Below are 22482 nucleotides of genomic sequence, written 5' to 3'. Positions count from 1 at the left end.
CCGTCTTGGTCAGCAGAAGTCCTCAGTGAGCACACTCTATGGGTGCACGGGGCCCAAAGAGTGTGGAGGATATTGAGTTGGTTGCAATCTGCAACCTCACCGCTAGATGCCACTAAATCCTACACACTGCAGTTTTGGAGATAATATGAGGCCTCAGCCGTCCAAATGGGTCAATCAAGTCTTTTTAATGGCAACTTCCCTCTCTTTGTTACGATTCTTCCACTGCAACTGAACAGGAAAGAACAAGATTTTTTTTTACTAAAAAGACTGTAACTGTGGAAGATATCCACTTTATTTGACTAACTTGGACAACTTAAGTATCATATTTTCTTCAGATTAACTTTTAAATACAATCTTATAATGGCTAGTATGAACAGGGGGAATGATTACAGCGAGAAAAACTTGTTTAAATGTTCATTTGGGCACCTAACTATTGTTTTAGGACAGACTTGAAAAACTGAACCTATCCTTTAAGACTTATCATTTACATGTAATGTTGCTCTGTATTATTTGCAATTAAAGTGAATGTTCTAAATTATATTAAATTTTGTACTCAATTATCAGTGGCAAGATATTTTCATGTTAAGTATACCTATATCAGTTAAAGTCAAAAATCTACACTTGAATGTGTGGCTTTTACTGTGCAGAATAATGTATGTGCAGAGTTGGCAAAAGAAGATCATTTTCACGTTCATCTGCTGACAGTGGAAACTTTCTCTGTGCTCACTTTAAATCTGAGGTTAAGGCATGTACCTACAAGCATGATTTGTGACATCACAAATATTTTGGAGCCAATTGTGGGCCAATATACAACTTACACAAGTGTGATGTGGAAACTTGCAGCCTCCAGTGTACATACAGAGAATGGACAGTGACAGTGAAGTAGGAAGCATTTTGTGTCTAGCAGTTAAACTTTAGAAAAAAGTATCTGCATTTTCAGATTCTAGATTTTTCAATGAGGGAAGAAATATCATATAATAATATATTAACATTTTAAAGATATTAAAGAGGTTATTTCACTTTTTTTGTGGAAAACCATATCAGCAGTCAAAGCAGAGTATTTGTTTTCATACATGTCTGGAGGGGACCTTTAAATATTAAATCATCCTCTGTATATCACAGCAGAATAACTGGCTCAACCAACCACTGAAAGAAGTGATACAAGTATGAACAAAAGTGCAGTACAAATGGGACAGATGTGCAAAATCTGTTTATTTTTGTTTCCATCTTTCAACAAAGTATCCGATCTGATCCATAATCTTGGCAAATATACACAAAAGCAAATAAATCATGATTTAACTGTGACATAGGTGTAACAAATACATGTATTGTAGAAAAAAAATCTTATAAAAATTACTTTTCAAAAGCAATGTCAAAAACAAACGTTAGCAAGGTGCGGTGAATTACAAAATAACTCCAATATAAGCCTGTCATACAACAGATTCAAAATACTGATATGGCAAAAGCATTTCTGAGCAATACATGAAAAACCTACAGTCTAAAATGTTACTGCACTTTACTCAGATCTTCAAACATTCTTGTAGCAACACAGAGCAAACAAAGCAACAAATGTGACTTACCTCTTTCTGAGGCTTTTCATCTTTCACCACTCAATCCTAAAACTATAATTTCTTCATTTAGTAAAGTAACCTTCATTCAACACTAACTTGCACTTTATCCTTCTCAACTTCAACCTACTTATCTTTGGTGAGCATTGATTTGTGTGTATTGCAGTCCAGTTTTATAATATATGTTAATACACAGTGCTGGGTGGACGCAGGTAAGGTGGCCGCAGTGGTATTGTATGCAGAAGTGGGAGGGAGAAGGCATCAGTGTGAGTTGCAGAGATGGCACAATGCCAAGTTGAGCGATGACTTCATCACCATTTAACAACGACATCCGCAAGCAGATTCTCTATTCGACTTCATCTGTCAGAATGAACCTGGAATAAATAGAGAGGGACAATCATTTAATGAAATCACATTAATGATGAACGATTAAAAAAGAAGTGCGCAGTTCAGTGATACTCCACCCAAAACGTCCATGGAAACTTGGATTAAACTGCAGCTTAATCCACTAATCTGCTTTCTGTACATATATTTGGAACAAACTGAGTATATGGATAGATAGTGGTGAAAGGACTGTGAGTAGTTTGAGAAGTTTCCATGTATGTTTTGATGTTTTTTCCCACATTCAAGATGACAACAGCCTCAATTTCATTGTCAGTGAGGAAACTAGGTTATTTACATGACCCTGGTTCTCTGAGTAATATGAGTGAGATGCCTCACTATGGGATGCACACCTCGCTGCAGACCTCAGAAGCATTCATCTCATTACGCCAATCCTGATTGGCTGGTGAACGTGTTCGTCCGCACCAGGTAGTGCCACCTATCTTAAATAGCTGCTGCGGACGACAGCAGTCTCATTCAAGATAAGCACCTCTTCTCACTTGCCCATGCAAGAAGGGTTGTCTGGTGAGACATCTCACTCATATTACTCAGAGAACCGGGGTTATGTAAATAACCTAAAGTTCTCTTTTATTATATTTGTTTCGATGTCTCACTATGGGATGTGGTAGCTCCCATATTGGCAATCACTGTCTGTGGAAGCCCCACAGTGGTCAGATCGAGCCACTCACAGGCCAGGCCCACAGCGCGAGGCGCTCCGGGTGTGGGTGAAACACCACCCCCCCTCCCTGCGACAGCAGATCCCTGCGCGGCGGGAGTTGCCAAGGCTGAGCACGCAGCAACCAATAAATCTCTGCTAGCCAGTGCATCGCAGCTCGACCGTAGCGCATCCATATCTGTTCCACGATCTCCGGGTGCAGAGTCCACTCCCCCTATACTGGCATGTCCCTGAACAGCAGGTCCGCACCCATGTTCAGGGCCCCCGGACCGTGCGTCGCTCTCAGGGAGAGGAGACGCTCGCTGCTCCAGAGGATCAGTTTGCGTGCCAGCGTGTGTAACTGACGGGAATGCAACCCCCCTTGACGATTGATATACGCCACTGTTGTTGTATTGTCCGTCCTCACCAAGACATGGTGACCGGCGAGAGACGGGAGGAAGTGTTTCAGAGAGAGAAACACCACTTAGAGCTCCAGAAAATTTATGTGAGACCGCTGGAGACCAGCGCTCCAATGTCCTCTCACAGACCGGCCCTTGTGTATTCCGACCCAGCCCGACAGACTCACATCTGTAGTGACCACTTTCCTGGACAGGACGGAGCCCATGGGCCTCCCCCGGGTCAGGAAAGTCAAGGCTCGCCAGTGACGCAGCGCTCTGACGCACTCCGATGTGACCAACACTCTCCGCATGCCGTGACGCACGGGATCCAGCCTGAGGGAAGCCACCCAATACTGGAAATCCCTCATGTGGAGGCGGCCACGACAGACTACGAGAATGGCAGACCATCAGCCCGAGCAATCGAAGACATAATCTGAATCGAACAGATCTGTGTGGACAAAAAAGCGCGAGGCACGTCCTGAAAGTCTTTACTCTCTCCACCGAGAGGCGAGCTGTGAAAGACACCGAGTCCAGCGATAATCCCAGAAAGATTATGCTCTGTGCCGGAGACAGCATGCTCTTCTCCGCATTTACCATGAAACCCAAGTCGGATAGGTGTCGTATGAGAGTACGAGTGTGCGTCCCGGCTTCCTGCTCCGATTGCGCTAACAGCAGCCAATTGTCCAGGTACGTGGCCAGGCGGATGTCTTGCTGCCTCAGCGGGGCTATTGCTGCTTCCATGCACCGTACAAACACCCTCGGGCTTAGAGACAAGCCGAAAGGGAGTACACAATACTCGTAACATTTCAGATCGATGGAGGTGAACCAATCCTCCTGCCGTACTAGACGCAACAGGGATGCGTGCGTGAGCATCCTGAATTTGTATTTCCTGAGATATTTGTTCAGAGCCCGTAGATCCAGGATAGGGCAAATTCCGTTCTCACTCTTTTCCGTTCGTACTCACTTTTAGCAGCAGCCTTTCACATCAATGGAGGGTGAGTGTTTGATACTAAATGATATAGTTTGGGTGGAACATCACATTAACCAAATTAAATGCAGTCTGGAGAAAGTTCAGTCTGCTTTGCTCACCATTCGGTGACACCAGAAATCAGGTCAACCTCAGCCAACTCGATCTGCACCTAAAGAACAGGAATGATATGTTAACATTTGTATAAGCAGTATTTTTGCATATACTCAGTCAGTGCACTGCAAGAGTGAATCACCGTGCTAAAGAGTGAGAGAATGTAACAGCTGAACCATATCTGTACAAGTGTGGATTTACACAGATTCTCTTAAATGTGACTGTCTTGTGGACTTCGTCACATGTGATATTCTTTGGATACTCTAATGGTCACACATGTATTTACCGCTAGCTACATAGCATTGGCTATTCCCAAAATATTATGAAGTCTATAAGTTTGTGTGAGATGCAATAAATTTCAAAAATCTGAATTTCAAGTCCCCCTGTGTGTCCCGTGCCATATGAGAGGAGCACGTGTCAGTACTGTACAGTCTCAGACTGACCTGTCCAATGACGTCACGGCTCCTGAACGAGGATGAGTTATTCTTAACGGATACACTGAGGCGTCTTAATCTCATCTCCTCCACAGACAGATCATACTCAAACCTTAAAAAATAGACAGGGATGATTAGAAGAACACAAGACAGACAAAACTGCACAGGATTATCCAGACAATACAATTACCCAGTTTGTCAATTACCTCTCATTGAAATCTGGGTTGAGGTCTCGTTTCTTCACAGCTGTCTTCCTCTTGGTGGCTTTGCTTTTGTCTGGCAGCAGCATAAGGGAGACATAGCTGTCTATGTCCTTACTTTGAGACAATAGATTTCTGTACACAGAAAAAGAAAGCATATCATATCTATAACATGTTGAAGCTTGGAAATGTTTAAAAGTTTTGGTACATTACAGCAGTATAATAATTCATTTTGTAGTGTCAATTATTTATTTTGAATGAATTGTATGTTTTGGGGCTCACAGTTAACAGTCCCTTCTTCAAAGTTTTAATCATGCATTGCATAATTTTACACAGAACCTAAATCTTAGGATGTCTACCATTCTGCTGCAGCTTTTCAATAGGCCTCCTGTAAACACTGTCCAATGGGGAACTAATTTAGGCCTTATATAATAGTGATTAACCTAATTTTCGGATGAAAAAGACAGACAGTATGAACAGAAATGTCTGTATGTTGTACAAATTTTAAGAGTCACAGACTGTGGTTTCTATTAGGTTATAACAATACATTGCATTACTCATAGAGGAAGGCCAAGCTTTGACAGTAGCAAATAGTATGAAAGTATAACATATTTGCTGTGGCTGCTCAGCCAAATGTCTTTAACATTGCAGCTAATGTTAAGATAACTAGAGGAGGTTAGTTAACCCAGTTCTCTACAGTGTGTTATGTAATAACGGCTGAGTTTGGGGAAGCACACCTGCAGGCATGGACGATGATGATGAGCTTCCTCTCCTGCGAGGCATAGGAAAGAGACAACTTCACCTGCCCATTTCCAGATCCAGAGGCACAAGGCAGAGTCCCTGCATCGATCATCTCCACCATTTTGGAATCCAGAATCTATTGAATCCAGAACAACAAGAAGATATATTATTAATTAGTTAAAATATGTTTTTAATGCTTAACAATGTATTCTTGAGTGTGTGTGAGCAGATGAGTTGGCCTTCTCACCCTGAGTTCAGCCCTCAGCAGGATCTGACTCTCAGGTGATGCTCCATCCAGATGGAACCACTGGTCCAGGACCAGCTGTGGCTCTGCGAGCAGCTCCCTGACAGAAACCACCAGAGATCCCATTGGCTGATCCCATCCACTGGACAACTACAGTGCAATACAGAGAGATTGAAAAATTCACTCTAACAATAGTGCTGATAAAAGTAAGCAAATGTAACTTGTAATCATAAATGGATGCAATACCAAACAGCAACAACACAGATCCTTCAAATAAATAAACGCCTTGCCTTCACTACAAGCATCTGGTGTTTAGGGTCACGGACCAGGAAGTAGAAAGGCTCATTCCACTCAGGACTGGTGCTACGGTCACACAGCTTTAGAGATATGATGACAAGATATGATGAGTTATTACAATAATAATTTATTCATCATAGTACAGAACATCATGCTTCAGAAGTCTCACATTGGTTTTGTAGCTTGTTTCACCCAGAACAAGCTCAGCTCCTGCTTTGGGTTCCTTTCCACTCTTCTTCAACTGTTGAGGAAGAGAGAACCATTCAAGATGTATCATATGAGGAATAATTGTTGTAATGACTGCACAGTAGATACATAAACTGCAGGTGACTTACAGGCAATGAATGTGCTCTCTCCACATAGACAAAGAGCAGAGCAGCAGAGGAAACAGCCTTGTTCTGATAAGACTGGAGAGATTGAAGCTGCAGTACCTGAGACATGAAGTGCAGCCAGTTAGGCCTGATGATTATTTTGCAATGTGTATCATGTGCCCTTCGTGTTGGAATGTGACTCAACAGTATTATCTAAGAGGCTGCTTTGTTAGGCACTTTTCAATAGTCTATATTTAAAGAATGTTTGAATAAACAGAATGAGGCTAAAGCTACAAGGGGATAATGCTGTAAACATGGGTAAGTACCAACCTGGTCAAGTCTGACTGAATGAGACACTGTAGGAACCCATTCCAGTATCAAGTGAACTCGCCCAGACTTCACGTCTTTCAGAGTGTACCACTGCAACAGAGTCAGTGTCAGTTAAATAATCAAGGTGATGCCGCCTTTTTTACAGAACAGATTGTAGAAATCACATGACATAACTTTGGACTGTTGTTCAAGTTAATGACTAACCTGATCTGTGTACTGGGATCTGATGACCTCATTTAGCTTAATACTGAATCTGAAAACATAAAAACAGACAAACGTTTAACAACAACAACATGACTTTAAGTTCATATGAGGTAGTTCAGTTTTGTCATTCCATCAGAAATCAATTTACAGGTATTCAAAAATGTCCTTCATCTAGACATTTGATAAAAAACAGAAAATTTAGTGTCAGAAATTTAGCTGGTTGTCTTGTGAACCAATTTAGCTGTTCATGATCTCAAATTAGTGATTTGTTTGCTCGATCAGAGAGAATATCAGCAACTCAAAGTCAAATATTGTGTTTAACTAAAATCTGTGCAATATAGAAAACATTATCTGTTTATTTTTATGTCTTGGTGCGTTTCTATACAAAATGATGTTAAGTCACAGGTGTATCTCCTAGAAGTCTTACCATGAAGATCAATGTACACTTTTTATCTTGAGCACTAATTTAAGTTAATGATTAAACAACAAAAGGCATATGTGACACTTACCTGCCTAAGAAGTCATCAGAATCTAAATCCTTATCGAATGCTTCAAACTGGATCTCCTGGTTGCTGTGCTCATTCAAAACCACCTGTTAAAAACAAAACAAAACAAAACCCATGTCTGAAATAAAGACAACACTGTAGATGCAGTGAAATCTGACAATACACAGTATTTAAACCAAAGGTTCTTCATACTTCAGACATTTCATTTTGTGGGTAGGCAATTAATGAATTCCCAAAAAAGTCGAGGCACACTGTTTTGTCACACTAAAGTTAAAAAGCCTTAATTATAGTGTGTTCTTTCAATAAATAACCTTCTGTTGTTTACCTCATACATCTCATTCCATGTTGGGTTGAGATTCTCCTTGATTACATGACTCTTGAATGTAGTCCCCCCAATGTTGATCTTGACATAAGGGTCACTCTTGCCCTTCACCATGCCTCCCATCAGGTTATCCTTGGCAACCAGATTCTGGGCACCCAGTAGGTGAATCCTCAGCACCCCCTACAGGATGAAGAATGTAAATGTTATAAAACATACAGGAAGTCTTTGAGCACAAAGCCTCTGTGACTTTGTAAAGTGAAGGTACTGTATGCCATATTTTTTTTCCCAGGATGACAAAGTCACAACCCGCCCTACTCTGCCTCTGACTGGCTAGTACATGTTGCCTTCGTTGGTTGGGTTGGTTAGATTTAGGCATGAGGAGTGAGGTTGGTTAGGGTTATGGTAAGAATATCAGGGTAAGCCAATCAGAGGCAGACTACTGTATAAGTTTCAGAGAGTCCCAGATCATTAGGTTTATGTGCCCTGCACAAAACAGCTAAAATCAGCATGAATACTACAGGAAAACTGCATTTTCACTAATGTAATCTTTTTTTTTCTAGGCCACTTGGGTGTTTATCTAAAAAGTTCACCAGACCTGAATAAATAGAACTTTGAATAGACCTGGATGACTACTAGTGCCAAAATCTGATATTTTACAGCCTTTAGGAACACATCATACAACAACAATGGATTAAAATGAACTTTCATTAGATAATGAATACCTTTCCTTGTCTAATCTAAATTTGGTTTATGAGAACCTTTGTTTTTTTCATTTTTAGCACAGGTTCCTCCTTCAAACCACACTTCTGTACATTGTATAAATGATACAATGGTTGGCACGTGTTCATTTTTATTTTAAGAAGTCCATCCTGAAATCCTTGTTTTGATTCTAGCTAGCATGGCACAGCTCACTAGCTCACAGGCACCTATGCAGAAGTTCAGTGGACAACAGACAAGATCAACCAAAACCACAGAGGAAGATGACATCACCCCAGCAGTGGGTAATATAATATTTAAAAACAAGAGGAAGTGACACATTCACAGCCTTTGGAAAAAAAGCATGAGGGGTTATTCAGAAAGCCCACATGATAGGCCAAGACTCAGCAGCATGAATTCATTTAAAAGTTCCCTAACTCATGACTGGCGATGGAAGGAATCAATAATGACTTTGACTTGCACTCTGCTAAGCATGGCATTAACCAAACCCACCTCTGTGCCAAAGTGCAGGGTGGGGCTGGTGTGCGGTGGAAGAACTTCACCAGCTTCAGGCTTCAAGGTTTCAGCAGGAAGACCGGTCACTGTGGCATGGGCAAGGTTGTCTACACCAGTACTATACCCATGCACACACACACACACACACACACACAAACACACACACACACGCACATGCACAAAACAATACAGAAATTTAAATATGTTTAGGTTTCTTTGTGATGGCCACCACAAAAGCAAGCTCAAACTCTGAGGGAATATATACATGTATCTAAATGAATGAATAATATTTAATCATCATTCTGTAATTTCTTTTCTTACAATTTATGGATTTTTAAAGTTTTTTTTGCTGCAATGTAGAGCTCACCCCTTTGTTTGGATTCGCTGTGGTTCAAAATCCCCTGTGACTGCTGTGTCTGGCTGTGGGGGATGCTCTCCTGAATCTGTTGGCTCCTCCACCAGCTGAGCAAAATTAAATTAAGGTTATGAAGTTAAAAATAGACAGTTAAAACTTAATACCAACGGACTATTATGTGCCATGACTCACTGTAGCGGCAGGGACTATATCAGGTGCGGTTTGAATGGCAGCTGGTTCGGTGTGAATGGACTCTGGTTCGGTGTAAATGGCAGCTGGTTCGGCAGGAGTATCCCTTTCTGTGGTGGCCACAGTGTCTGCTTCTGCTGCTTCGAAGTGTTTCAGCTGGCTGGATACTGCAACAGACCTGACAATATACACTGCTGTAAGAAAACACTGCTGTCTGCCTCCTGACAGGAATTAACAAGAGAGAGTGCTATATTTTTTAGTTTGACTTGACTGTATAGCATCCTCCTGTTCCTGTGTTCAATGGAAGGCACTTTCTTTATATTTAAATAGCACTAAGTTGTATGTTTTTAATGTTTTTTAATGATACCAGTGTACAATCTGTGCAGCTATGATGTGTGTTGGAGCCATTTTTGTATTGTGTTCATTAGTATGTGTGTGTATATGAAGTAGTATAAGTTCACTTGTGGTAATCCTCTTTTTGCACAGTAGGTGGTATGTGAAATATGGGGAAAGTGCAAATAGGTGAAGCAATTATCACAGAGCAGGTGTGTTGTTTACCGAGAAAAGGCGCACAATTTTTTTTACCATCAGGTGTAATTTGTTTGTTTGCATGCAAGTTATTAATTGATATAAAGTGCATGTGGATTTCCGTCTACACCTTGGATGGACCCAATGGTGTACAAATAATTACACTTGAGTATGGCTACAAAGGCAACATGTCAATTAGGCAAGTACCAGTGTAAAAGTCCCTCAGTGGCTTGTAGGTTTTTTGTTTTTCTCGAGTCAAGTCACTATAATGTGCATTATCAAATCAGGCACAAAACACTCACTCAACAGATGGCTGATCAGAGCTTTGTTCCTCCTCACTAACTGCTTTAAATGTCTGTTCACGGGTGGTGACCGTCTTCTCTTTCTTTGAACCAGTTACAGAAGGCTGTGGGGCTTCAGTCATCCTTGAGCTCAGGATCTGTCAACAATAAATATCCAGTTGTTTATTCTGTGTCTCAGAGACAATGTTAATAATCCCATGTATGGTAATGTGTGTGTTTCTCCCACCTTGAGTTCAGCCCTGAGTAGGATCTCACTTTCAGGTAAGGCTCCATCCAGAGGCATCCACTGGTCCAGGACCAGCTGTGGTTCTGACAGCAGCTCTCTCACAGGAACCACCACAGATCCCATCGGCTGGTCCCATGCACTGGACAACTGTGTTTAGGAACAGATTTACAATGTCAGTTAGAGATTGAGATGTCTCTGACAATGGCTGCAGGCTTTAGATACTACTTATTAGTATTGTGAGACACACAGTGCATTCACCTTCACTATGAGCATCTCCTCAGCGGGGTCGCGAACCAAGAAGTAGAAGGCCTCATTCCACTGAGGTGATCTAGAGCGATCACACACCTTCAGATAGAAGTAAAAAAGGACAGATCCTTAAACCAGGCAGGAAACAACAATAATATATTGTATGTTCATCGCACTTTGATAAAGTTGTCTATTCTTCAATAGTTGAGTTTCAACTAGTATTTAAAATTATGTTAATAATGAAAATAATAACTAATTTCAGGCCTAATCTCGAATATAGAGAGTGTGTGTTTGTTTTGTGTCATACCTTGGTTTTGTAGGTTGTGTTACCAAAAACTAGCTCTGCCCCAGCCTTTGGCTCCTTTCCACTTTTCTTAAACTGATGACAGGAAGACAAATAACACATTACATTTTGGGAATAATTGGCACTTACTGTCTGTTATTAAGGCAACAATAGGTTGAGATCCAATTTCCCTTTCTTTTAAAAACAAAAACAAAGCATTCCTAACTCACATTCAGAGTCCTCTTTTACTTCAGTCTAGTGATTACTTACAAGAACATCTTAAGAACTAGACGTAGTTTTCCACTTCATGGCTGTAGAAGATCTCTTTATGAACCTATGCTTTCCAAACTTTTGTCTATATAATTCAGCACACTAATTATGGTGTTTTTCAGTGTACAAAATTACAAGGGACTCACAGGCAATGAGTGTGCTCTGTCCACATAAACAAAGAGGAGGGCTGCAGAGGGGACGGCCTTGTTTTGGTAAGACTGAAGAGACTGCAGCTGCATCACCTGCAGCAGAGTATCAAATGAAAACAACATTACAGTGACTCATCACTGATGTGGAAAGTGCATCAAGAGAAAAGGGGATCATATTCAGAATAGTACCAATGTGGCAGAAATAGGCAACGGAAATGATGAAGATTAAAAAAACATATACAAATAATAAAAATGCACTTACTTGGTCCAGTGTGTCGTTATGAGACACTGTTGGGACCCACTCCAGTATCAGACGAAGACGACCAGACTTCACATCATTCAGGGTATACCACTGAAACAGAGGTGTACACTTACTGAATCATAGCCTATGATTACATCAGGACAATACATAAGATACAGTAAGCATGCATACTCACCTGGTCTGTGTACTGGGAATGGATAATGTCTGCCACACTGACTTTGTATCTATTCACAGAAAAGAAGATTATTGACATTTTAGACAATAACACAAGTTAAATGCACAAACTGTGAAACTGAAGCCCCATACCTAAGTTGCACTAAAACACAAACTCTATATTATTTATAGTGTCAATTGCTATAAGAAGTTTGTTTACATCGGGCATGCAAGTTAACACATGACATAGGATACTATATGTTCAACTGTGATCTGCTGATAAAAATACAAAATGCAGATTTTTTTATATCCATAAATCAAACTCTTCAAATATACAGCATATGTTAATTTACTTCCAATTTATCTTCATGGTTAAATAACTAAACTTTGGGTCTGTAAACATGCTGACACACAGAATAACATGCTGAGGCAATAAAGACTTAGATATTTCAGGAGCTTCCCAGTCTTTGTTGGACAACTAACAAACTTGCCCTTACCTGCCCAGGAAGTCATCCTTGTCCATGTCTTTATCAAACAGCTCTACTTGCACCTCCTGTCCTGACTGAGGCCTCAGCACCACCTAGGGCACCACAAAAAAACCCACCAACAGTTAAATATATTAAAATGAGGTAGTTAACGTGAAGTATTATCTTTTTCATCTCTATTTAAAATGATACTTAAATTGTACAGCCCTTCCAACACACCTGATACATCTCATTCCAGACTGGGTTGAGATTGTCCTTGACCACATTACTCTTAAATGAGACCTCTCCAACATTGATCTTGGCATAGGGGTCACTCTTGCCCTTCACCATACCGCCCATCAGGTTATCTTTGGCAACCAGATTCTGAGCCTCCAACAGGATGATTCTCAGCAGCCCCTACAGGCAGGGAAAAGGAGATTTCATGCTTAAAAACAGAAAAATGCAGTATCTCAATTTGATTATTTAACCCTATTTTTTTAAATCAAATGTGATAGTATCATGCCTTGTTGCTGTACTGTATATGCTACTTTAGATCAATAATTTGCTATATTACCTCACTGGCAAAACTGATGTCTGGGGAAGTATGAGGAGGCTGTGCTACGGCAGGGCTTGGTGATTCTTCCACCGTTTCTTCAATCACATCAGCTGCCATTTCCTGTACATCAGCATCTTCATGCAAAGTCACTGGAGAGGCAATAGTCTCCACAGGAAGAGTGTCCACTGAACTTGACCTGAACACAGCAGTGATAAAGGAATTTAAACAGACATAGGAGAAAAGGAAGGTAAGGCTAGACTTTTTTGGATTAACTGTCTTACCTCAGCATCGGGTCTGCCTCATGTTGTTTCCGATCAGGGAAAGTGTCTGATGCTGATGTGACCATAGCCTTTTCAGGGGCACCAGGACATTTGCTAGGGATCAGCATCTGCAGTTGGGTCGATATTATGTTGTTTTACTTCATTATTATTCTGTTTTACTTTGTTAACCAGCATTGCAACAACATGATTGTAAATATTAATATCAGCAGAACAAATACAAAAGAACTGCCTATGAAGCCTCATGTCAATGTGTTACTGGAACAGTGATAAGAAAGACACACAGATACAAAAATTGAAACACAGAGGGAAAAAAACAAAGCGATATTGCACCTAATTACCCAGAAAAAAACATACTGTGTATACTGTATACTGACAAAGAATAAAACACATAGAGATGTTACAGTTTGTTGCACAGAGCATAAGATATACAGATAAAGAGAAATGTATACGATGTATAGAATGTATAAGTAAGAGTGTACACTGAAAGAGGGACATCTGGGGAAATAGATAAATAAATGGAGAATAAGAAAGGATACAGATTGGATTTTTAGAAAAAACATACAGAAAAAATGATTAAATTAACAGGCAGATGGTTCTCCCACCTTGAGTTCAGCCCTCAGAAGAACCTGACTCTCAGGTGAGGCTCCATCCAGATGGAACCACTGGTCCAGGGCCAGCTCTGGTTCAGAGAGCAGCTCTCTGATAGGAATCACCAGGGAACCAATGGGCAAGGTCCAGCTATGGGATACCTGGAGAAACATAATGCAGTGTGTTATATACACCACACTCTTCCATCTGTATGACAGGATACTCTTTCTTTCCACTTTGAGTGTGTAGTGAAGCCAGCTTACCTTAACAACAAGAATATCCTCTCTAGGGTCACGAACCAGGAAGCAGAATGCCTCATTCCACTGAGGTGATGTGGTACGATCACACACCTTCAGAAGAGATGCAAAAGTCAGTCACAGATATCATGTTACTCTTCCAGTGTTTCAATTAATGCTACACTATCTTAACATATAGTAAAATCAATACTAAACTGAATGAGGTTTGGTCTTACTGTAGTTTTTCGGGACATGTCCCCAAGAGTGATCTCTGCTCCCACTTTTGGCTCTTTTCCACTCTTCTTCACCTGTAGAGAGACAGGAAAAGCAATAAAGCAATAATAAAAGACATACTGTATGTATTGTCTCCTTCAGATTATCCCTACATCACCCTTCACAGCATAAAAACACTCACTGGTAAGCTATCTGCCTGTTCGATATAGACAAACAGTAGGCCTGCTGAGGGAACCGCCTTGTTCTGGTAGGACTGTCTGGAGTAGAACTGAAGAACCTGACATAGGAAAGAAACAGTGAGTATTGATCAATCTTATCAACAAGGGTCCTTTCATTCCTAACTTATTTGGAAATACTGACCTGGTCCAATCTGTCTGACACTGAGGATGTTGGAACCCATTCCAGTACCAGGTGAATTCGACCAGACTTCACATCATTGAGAGTGTACCACTGAGAAATAAACGGCACACACAGCGAACCATTTTAATGCGGGAACTACTGAGTGTGGGCCAAACAAGGGAAACACCAACACACATCAGAGAAAATCATTTTAAAGATGGTGTTTTGTGACACCTACACATGCATCAATGAGTTAACCTTACGCATCCCACCTGATCAGTGTGCTTGGAATCAATGATGTCCTTAAGATTGATCTTCAGCCTGTATGTTGGTATATGTGCGATTAGAATATATCCTTAATTATGCTAATTATCTTGTTTGAGAATATAGAACTATATATACAGTATATATTTACCTGCCCATGAAATCATCCTTCATGTCCATGTCTTTATCAAACACCTCCACATGCAGGTCCTGACCATGCAGCTGGGTTAGAATCACCTGAGGGATGAATAAAGTTGCAAATTTCAGAGGACTCTCTCAAAAATACAAATATTTTTATTCATTTCACAACAATCATCATAATGTTGAATGAAAACTGGGTTCTTTCAATAAATAGCCTTCTGTTATTTACCTCATACAGCTCATTCCAGGTGGGGTTAAGATTACTCTTGATAACCTGACTTGTGAATGTTTCACCCCCGATGTTGATCTTGACATAAGGGTCACTCTTGCCTTTCACCATGCCCCCCATGAGGTTGTCTTTGGGAACAAGATTCTGCCCTTCCAATAGGTGGATTCTGAGCAGTCCCTGTAAAAATACACAACTTAGAATAAGTATGTGCAAATAAACTTAAAAAGATACTACAGCTTTAAGTCATAGTAATGACTGCATTGTCCTCCATTACCTCTGTGGCAAAGCTAGGATGAGCGGAAGTCTGTTGGGGCAGCTGTTTGGACCGTCCAGACTCCAGATCAGATGACACATCCGCTGAAATGTGTTCCTCATCTAACCACAAGACCTATGTTACAATGGAAAAGGTTGACAGAAGGAAGCAATATAAAATGTGACCAAAAGTGTTGAACTTGGCTCATTTAATTTTAGTCAAGACACCATTATACATCAGAAAAGGTCAGATAAAAATCAAATTTTAGATTATATAATTAATAACCTCCGATAATGGGCAGGTTTTTTTTCCCACTGTGTATTTATTTCTCATTAATTGGTCTAATGCAGTGCAGTGTTAGTGAATGGGTCTGGTTGCCATTTACCCTGAGTACTGCGTTGATATAGATGCGACTGGCCGTTCCAGAGTTTTCCAGCTGGAACCACTGGTCCAGAGAAAGGTTAGAATTGGACAGTAGACGGGACAATGGGATAGTCAGACTGCCCAATGTCTGCACACGGTCGGCGTCTTTCACCTGGTTAATTTAACATGAAGGAAAGGCCAAAGTTAAAAGAGAGCAATCACAACAAGTTTGGCTATCAGCATGACAAACACAACGTGAAGTGCAGAGAAGCTAATCATATGAATTGTCACCTGAATGTCTATGTCCTGTTTGCGTGGATCCTGGATAAAGAAGGTAAACGCTTCTTCCCACTCTGGACTGGTGGTTGTGTAACAAGTCTAAAGGCGAGAATAAACGGAAATGGTAATTAAATTAGAAGTGTCAGCTATAAGTAGAAATAAATGGAACACAATCAACAGTATTTTAATCATTTCTCTCATTTTTATACCTTGCTCTCTCTAGTGATGTCCTGCACAGACAACTGCACCATTGGATTGGGCTCTTTATTTCCCTTCTTCATCTAAAAGTTGTGAACAAATAAGGACATACAGTAAGATATGTGAACATTCTGTAACCAAGAACAGAGCAATAGGCTTATCTGCAGTTCTGACAACATGTGGTTGATGTGTATAATAGTGTGTAACCTACCATAGCAACAGCACAAATAAAGGAAAGGAAGCAACGTCCTGCACGGCATAATCAGGAAGTATAAATCAGCTTTGACTGAAACCGCAATGACTGAGTTTCATTCCAAAGATTTACACTGCTGTTCCCTCGTGTGTATGATCTAACAGCAGAAATGTGTGTTTAACAGCCTTGGATAAAGTTAGCCACGCTGCCATGGAGCAAACAGGGTTAGAGGCCGAGGCAACAACTTTGTGGAATGTCAGACAGATGGCAGTTGCAACTCTGCCTCAGTTTAACCATACAGAGGAAGAAGCTCTGAGCTGAGCATGAACATGAGAGGGTAGAGAGGGTAGAGATATCTGACTCACAGGAAGAGCCTCAGCCTTGTCCAGATACACGACCAAAATGGCTGAAGAAGGTGGATCAGAATTCTTGCTAGTCACACTCTCATTCCTCTTTAGGATCTGAAATGGAGGAGTGTAAACAGATTTTTTGTTTCTCACAGTGATTGTTCTGCAGAAAAATAAAACGTGCTGGAGGATACAATAAAGTGAGTCAAACCTGCTCTAGTTGATCGGTGCCAGGCAGCAAGGCCAACCACTCCAGTCTGAGATGAACCCGTCCTGTCTGAGTGTCTTTCAAAGTGAACCACTGAGAAGACAGCCATAGACATGCATTTACAATCCAAAGGTTAAAGAAATCATTTTACAAATTATGACTATGCTGATTGTTACTCACATTATCCACAGCTATGGATTTCTTCACAATGCCCAAATCCAGTTTGGTTCTATATGAAAGAGGAATGAAAGACTGACTGAATAAAAAGCACACAAAAGCAAATGTACTCATGAAAATAATAAAACATAAAAAAGCAGATTCTGTATCAGTACAAGGTTAATGGTCAAAAAGGCAGTGTACTATTTCCCACTAGGAGGCCATGAGAGTTGACAGATGAAAGGTGACAATGTGAGATTCAACATAGGCACACATACAAAGAGACATGAACTATGCATATGTACCTGCCCAGGAAATCATCCTGGTCTGTGTCTTTGTCATATACCTCCACCTCCAATTCCTGACCAGGCACTTCATGGACTATAACCTGATGTACCAGACACACACAAGAACATGTATACTGACAGAGCGATTTGTATGGAAGCTGACTGTGGCCTCATGTGACCATGAATGAAAATGAACATTCTCAGTCTAATCCCTAAAATACAGAACAGAGTGAAATGACACTGTATATGATTGAGTCTTTCAACACCTGTACATGCAGAGTAATGATGATACAAATATCAAACTTCTCATAAAGCCCTCCATTCTACTCACCTCATATATCTCTCCCCACTTGGGCGAGTGTGTGTTGTCAATGTGTTTGGAGGTGAAGGTCTGAGGACCCACCCTCAGTATGGCATAGGGGTCAGACAAGCCAGCCATAACACCTTTCACATAGTTGTCCTTTGCTGCTAGATTCTGTGCCTCCACAAGGTGGATGCGTACCACACCCTGAGAACGATAATATACTGGTGTTTACTCAGACACAAAACAATATCATAATTTCTATTTGCAGGTGCATGCTCAGGCTTTACCCTGGGCAAAGGACAGCGAAGTTGAGCCACATGCAGGCCTTGAACCAGGGGGACAACCAGACGGTTGGGCAACACCAAGAAAGAGGCAATGGCATCCATAATCATGCTGTCAGACATGACACTGAGACAAAGGAGAAAGCAGTATTTCAGTGATGTATCATTTACTATTCGCTTCTCACAGTAATAAAATTCTCACAGTGATAAAAACTTTGTGAGGTTATGTTTTTATTAGGCTATAGAGTTCCTTGATGTGCAAGCCGAAATGAGATTATTTCAGCATGACTCACTTCAGTCCAGGGATATCCAACAAATTAGTCAGTCCAGTCCAGTTGATATCTAGTTTCTTGGAAAAGATAAGACAGACAGAAGAATGTACTGAATGTATCAAATCAGTCACAATTGATGAGAAATCAATAGCATGAAAAGGATACAAGACTACAACTAAGACACATAATAGTCACAGGAATGGGGGTTGAAAGGCAACAATTAAAGGACAAATAGAGGTGAATGTATATTGATGAACCTACAGGCCTCTGGATGAAAAACATAGTGACCGCACCCACTATGGGCACATCTCCGATCAGAGGCTCCAGAATCACCCGCATCATCCCATGTAGCTAAAGACAGAGAAACAGAGAGGATGACTGTGAAAACCACTGATAAATGCTTACAGAAAGGCAGATTGGTGTGTGTTTCAGTTAACCCTCAGATATCTTCAGACAGGCGTCTTTGTATTGAGTATTTCATGCTGCACTGTAACTTGACTCCATAATGCTTTTAGCTCAACAAGAATGTGCACCTGTATTCCTTTGACTCCGGCTTTGCAGAAGTATCTCTTCACCTCAACGTTGATCTCTACATTGCCGACATAGCTAAGGAGAAAAAAGAAAAATGTCACCAACAATAATGCCTTCGGAAATCTGTAATACAGATGTGACTCACAATGAGTAATATTCACCTGATATACAGATCTAGCAGGACTTGTCCCTTGTCATTCTCTGTGTGTGCCTTGATCCCTACAACCTTCATGGCCTGGAGTGAACAGAAAGCACGTTTGTTTGCACAGTATATATGACATGGATCATTTGTGTGAATCTTTTATGACAGCATGATATTATAGTTAAGCTATCAAAGGCATCACCTTGTCTCCCATGTCCACTTTGGTGAAGCTGAGGGTCTGGAGGTGGGAGCTTGAGGCTCGGATAGATGGAGCGATGGTTTCCACCAGCAGCTTCTCAAGGTACTGGCCAACAAAGGGCCACACCTGCTGCAGCACCTAGGCCAGCCAGCAAGTACATGCTTTTATTAGTAAGACATAAATACATAACATACAATGTACATTCCTGCGATTTGTCACCTGAGACTATTGCTTTGAATAAACATTGTCGTTTTAGCTCTGTAAATTCTTACAAAACTATCTGTCAGATGCCTTGGATCCCAGAAAGCAGTAAGTGAAGAATGACAGAGACAGCTGTAGCCAGTTGAGTCTCCTCAGCTGTTAGTCTTCTTATTTGGATCCTTACATATGACGCAGGGAATCCTGTGCTCTACATGTGTCAGTGTTTCACTTTTTTACAGAATATTAATATTGCTCTACGAACATGTTAAGTTTTCATTCCTACGGGGAAAGAATTAAAAGCAGAGGCAGTGTTTGCTTGTGTGACTATGAAAAAAAAACCCAGAGTTGGTTACAGTCTGGCATAAGTAGAGAATGAGTCATCAACCGTCTGCCCCTGTGGAGGATGAAGCCAGAGCAACAATCTGAATCTCCTGATCTCCCCTTCGGTAACTCATCACAAACCACTACTTTGTTTGCTCAGATCTCGTGGTTGTGTTAGCATGATTGCTTTTATTACTGTTTTTCTATATTAGTGGCTCTAGTTTCTCTGGGCAACAAGAGCAAAGGGGCGGGGGGTGGTGGGGGGAGACAATAGCTGCAGTTTTATTTAGTTTGGGGGACTGGGCAGCTCCTCCCCCTTCCTGTGAGTTAGCCTGCAATGAAATGGAAATGTTGAGAGGGTTGCCTGGCACACGGCCTGCTCTCTGCAGTACAGACAGAGTGGCTACACTAATGGGGGTGTGGCCTTTTCTGGAACATGGCAGGAACAGCAGCAGTGCTACCATTTATCAGCTAGCACCAGCTATTAGCGTAGCATACACTACTAAGTGTCAATCAGCACAACAGCTGAGCCATTGAATAGACAGAGTGTGTGCTCATTGTGGGCTTAATAAAGGAGGAATAAATAGCGTCTTTGTGTAAAGTCATGAAGTGAAGCAGGAAAGCAGTTATATGTTACCTTATTCAGCCATTCAACCTTCTCGACATCTGGAAAGTTTATCTGTTGGAAAGAAAAACAATGAGAGTAGCAAACACACAACAGGATAGGGAAATTATTTAGCCACAGCTTATGCAAGTCTGAAAATGTCATCAATAACACCGCAAACACCCGCCCAGTGCTTTCTGCACCTGGTGTTAGACAGACTGTAGATTTCCAAATAAACCGATTAAGAGATTGCTTTGAAAGACGTGGCTGTCTATTGCAGGGTTTAACTTTGCATTCAGGGCCACATGTGAGGACAATTAAGCAACACAAATGCAAGCCATATTTCATAGGGTTAACCACTCTCAGGGAAAACTTACACGTGTAATTTTTTGTGTGTGTGCTGGAGAGCATATCTAACATGCAAATGCCCCTTTTTGAATACTTCAAGAGTATGCAAGCTGTCTGGTTACATAAGAAATCCCTAAAATTCACTTACTGAAAAAAGTATCCACAGGAAACTCATTTGGGTGTGGCTAGATGTTCTGAGTCAAAACAGACCCATGTGGTTACAAAATCTCCATTTTGGGTACAAGTACTCTCAAGATGCATGAACTGCAAATCACTACTTCCTACTTATTTTACAGCCACCTTTAATTAAAATTGTGAAAAGGATTAGTGAGATATAGTATTGTTGTAGTTGCTGCAATGAACTCAGGATTTCCCCATAATGTTTCTATACTCTGAAGTACAAAACATAAACAGCTAATTCTGCGACTGTCTTGAAAAGGTTGGGAAACAATTAGTGTATATAAAATAAATGGACTTCTGCACACCTAACTGAATGTTTTAATTAGGACTTAATCACATTTTTTAAAGAAACACGACACCGACCTATAGTAAAGCTTAAGGGGAATTATTTACTGGAAAACTTTCTCTAAACCAGACCTTAAATTAAAGGTTTTATGAGGACAGATTATAGAAATGTCCCATCCTCTAGCCAACATCATTAAGGGTAAGATAATTACTGCTCAGGTATGCCGTAAGGTTATTGTAGGTCACAGTCTGTTCAGGAAGGAGAGTACTGGCAGTGAAAGTGTTTGATGACAGATAATACACCCTTGGCATCTGAAAGATCCTTTCTTACCCATGCAGGGAGATCTCGCTTGATTTTGGACACTTTCCTGGAGGTGTACTCCTCCTCGTTGCTGAGCAGTTGTATGGCTGACTTCAGGCGTGCCTCCTTGGCTTCTCGGGCATGTTTCCATCCCGTGTAGACCATCATGCCAAACACCAAGAGGCTGGTACTGACACGGTAGTAGCCGGCCAGGTAAACGGGGAGCAAGGCGCCCAGACATTTCCCAAACGTCCAGAGCACCGCGACTGCACTTATCCCCTTAGGTGTGGGAGCTTCAGGCTCTGAGTCGCTCCGGGCTATCTTCTTGGTGTCGGCTGTGCTCGGACTGTCGGCGCTCTTCGGTTCACTCGACTCCGATTTGTCACTTTGCATAGTGGTATCTTCTGAAGCCATGACTTAACAAAAAATAAAACTACTAATAATACTAACTAAATAGGAAAAAACTCAGGGTTTAGTCTGCTCGGTTACTCTAACATTGGTTTCATTTCACACATCGACTAGCTACCGTCGGAACAAACGTAATAACCGTTACCTCTATACGCTGCTGGTATTCACCTCGCTTTAACGTCTTCTTTCAAAATGCATCTTAAATACATAAAACCTTGCTTGATGTCGTTGCATGTGAAAAGCGTTAGTGAATAGATATGAGAAGTGACCGACTGCAAGTTATGTTCTTCACAAAGTCCCGTTATCTGGATGAAAACACGCCCACTGGAGCAAAAAAATATGCATCTTTGACTCTTTCAGTGCTGCGTCATTCACTTTGTTGTAATCACCGTTATTACTGCAGCACAACGTTATCGACAACCGAGATTTTCCACTACCTAAACCGTATTATGCAAATTGTCTTTTAAATCGTTACTTTACCTGTCTGGTGGAGCATTTTTGCTGAATTTGAAGGGGAAAAAGTTAGTTGTACAGCTATGCAGTCACTTGCTTCGTGTCAAATAAGCCATTAATACCTCTGTTCTTACAACACTTTCTGCTGCTTCAGTTTTTTTTTTAAACAGCAGACAGAGCATTCTCCTC

The 22482-nt window shown here is 41.0% G+C and overlaps 2 protein-coding genes across 2 annotated transcripts; both read right to left on the bottom strand.

The window, feature by feature from the left end:
- Nucleotides 1–1193: 1193 nt before the first annotated feature.
- On the bottom strand, nt 1194–22438 carry esyt1b (extended synaptotagmin-like protein 1b). The gene is made up of 52 exons (XM_067587571.1): nt 21463–22438; nt 20352–20393; nt 19196–19330; nt 19013–19086; nt 18854–18926; nt 18582–18671; nt 18342–18397; nt 18055–18175; nt 17795–17971; nt 17482–17564; nt 17201–17249; nt 17024–17113; nt 16831–16926; nt 16284–16355; nt 16087–16173; nt 15818–15967; nt 15454–15567; nt 15180–15356; nt 14961–15046; nt 14818–14866; nt 14567–14656; nt 14388–14483; nt 14209–14280; nt 14000–14086; nt 13751–13897; nt 13149–13255; nt 12886–13063; nt 12552–12728; nt 12345–12427; nt 11870–11918; nt 11695–11784; nt 11430–11525; nt 11038–11109; nt 10743–10829; nt 10485–10631; nt 10259–10395; nt 9432–9606; nt 9252–9346; nt 8882–9002; nt 7676–7852; nt 7354–7436; nt 6845–6893; nt 6641–6730; nt 6335–6430; nt 6169–6240; nt 5993–6079; nt 5706–5852; nt 5455–5594; nt 4724–4852; nt 4527–4629; nt 4092–4141; nt 1194–1942 (listed from the first exon to the last, which is right to left on the bottom strand). The coding sequence occupies exons 1-52, from the start codon at nt 21844–21846 to the stop codon at nt 1915–1917; spliced, it is 5562 nt and encodes a 1853-aa protein (XP_067443672.1). The 5' UTR covers nt 21847–22438; the 3' UTR covers nt 1194–1914.
- On the bottom strand, nt 1949–4085 carry LOC137181695 (uncharacterized). Its single transcript, XM_067587574.1, has 2 exons — nt 2289–4085; nt 1949–2081 (listed from the first exon to the last, which is right to left on the bottom strand). The coding sequence occupies exon 1, from the start codon at nt 3873–3875 to the stop codon at nt 2541–2543; it is 1335 nt and encodes a 444-aa protein (XP_067443675.1). The 5' UTR covers nt 3876–4085; the 3' UTR covers nt 1949–2081; nt 2289–2540.
- Nucleotides 22439–22482: the final 44 nt, after the last annotated feature.

Source organism: Thunnus thynnus, chromosome 4 (genome assembly GCF_963924715.1).
Source record: "Thunnus thynnus chromosome 4, fThuThy2.1, whole genome shotgun sequence".
Taxonomy (NCBI): domain Eukaryota; kingdom Metazoa; phylum Chordata; class Actinopteri; order Scombriformes; family Scombridae; genus Thunnus; species Thunnus thynnus.
This window is presented reverse-complemented; position numbering and strand designations above follow the sequence as displayed.

Bases quoted from the DNA above. Each gene is read 5' to 3' on its own strand.
- esyt1b (XM_067587571.1), bottom strand. From the start codon at position 21,846: ATGGCTTCAGAAGATACCACTATGCAAAGTGACAAATCGGAGTCGAGT. The intron at 11,110-11,429 runs GTGAGTCCCTTG...TCCTGTCATCAG, and splicing joins ACAGAGCACACTCATTGCCT to TTTAAGAAAAGTGGAAAGGA. The intron at 1,943-4,091 runs GTGAGCAAAGCA...TATTTATTCCAG, and splicing joins ATTTCTGGTGTCACCGAATG to GTTCATTCTGACAGATGAAG.
- LOC137181695 (XM_067587574.1), bottom strand. From the start codon at position 3,875: ATGCTCACGCACGCATCCCTGTTGCGTCTAGTACGGCAGGAGGATTGG.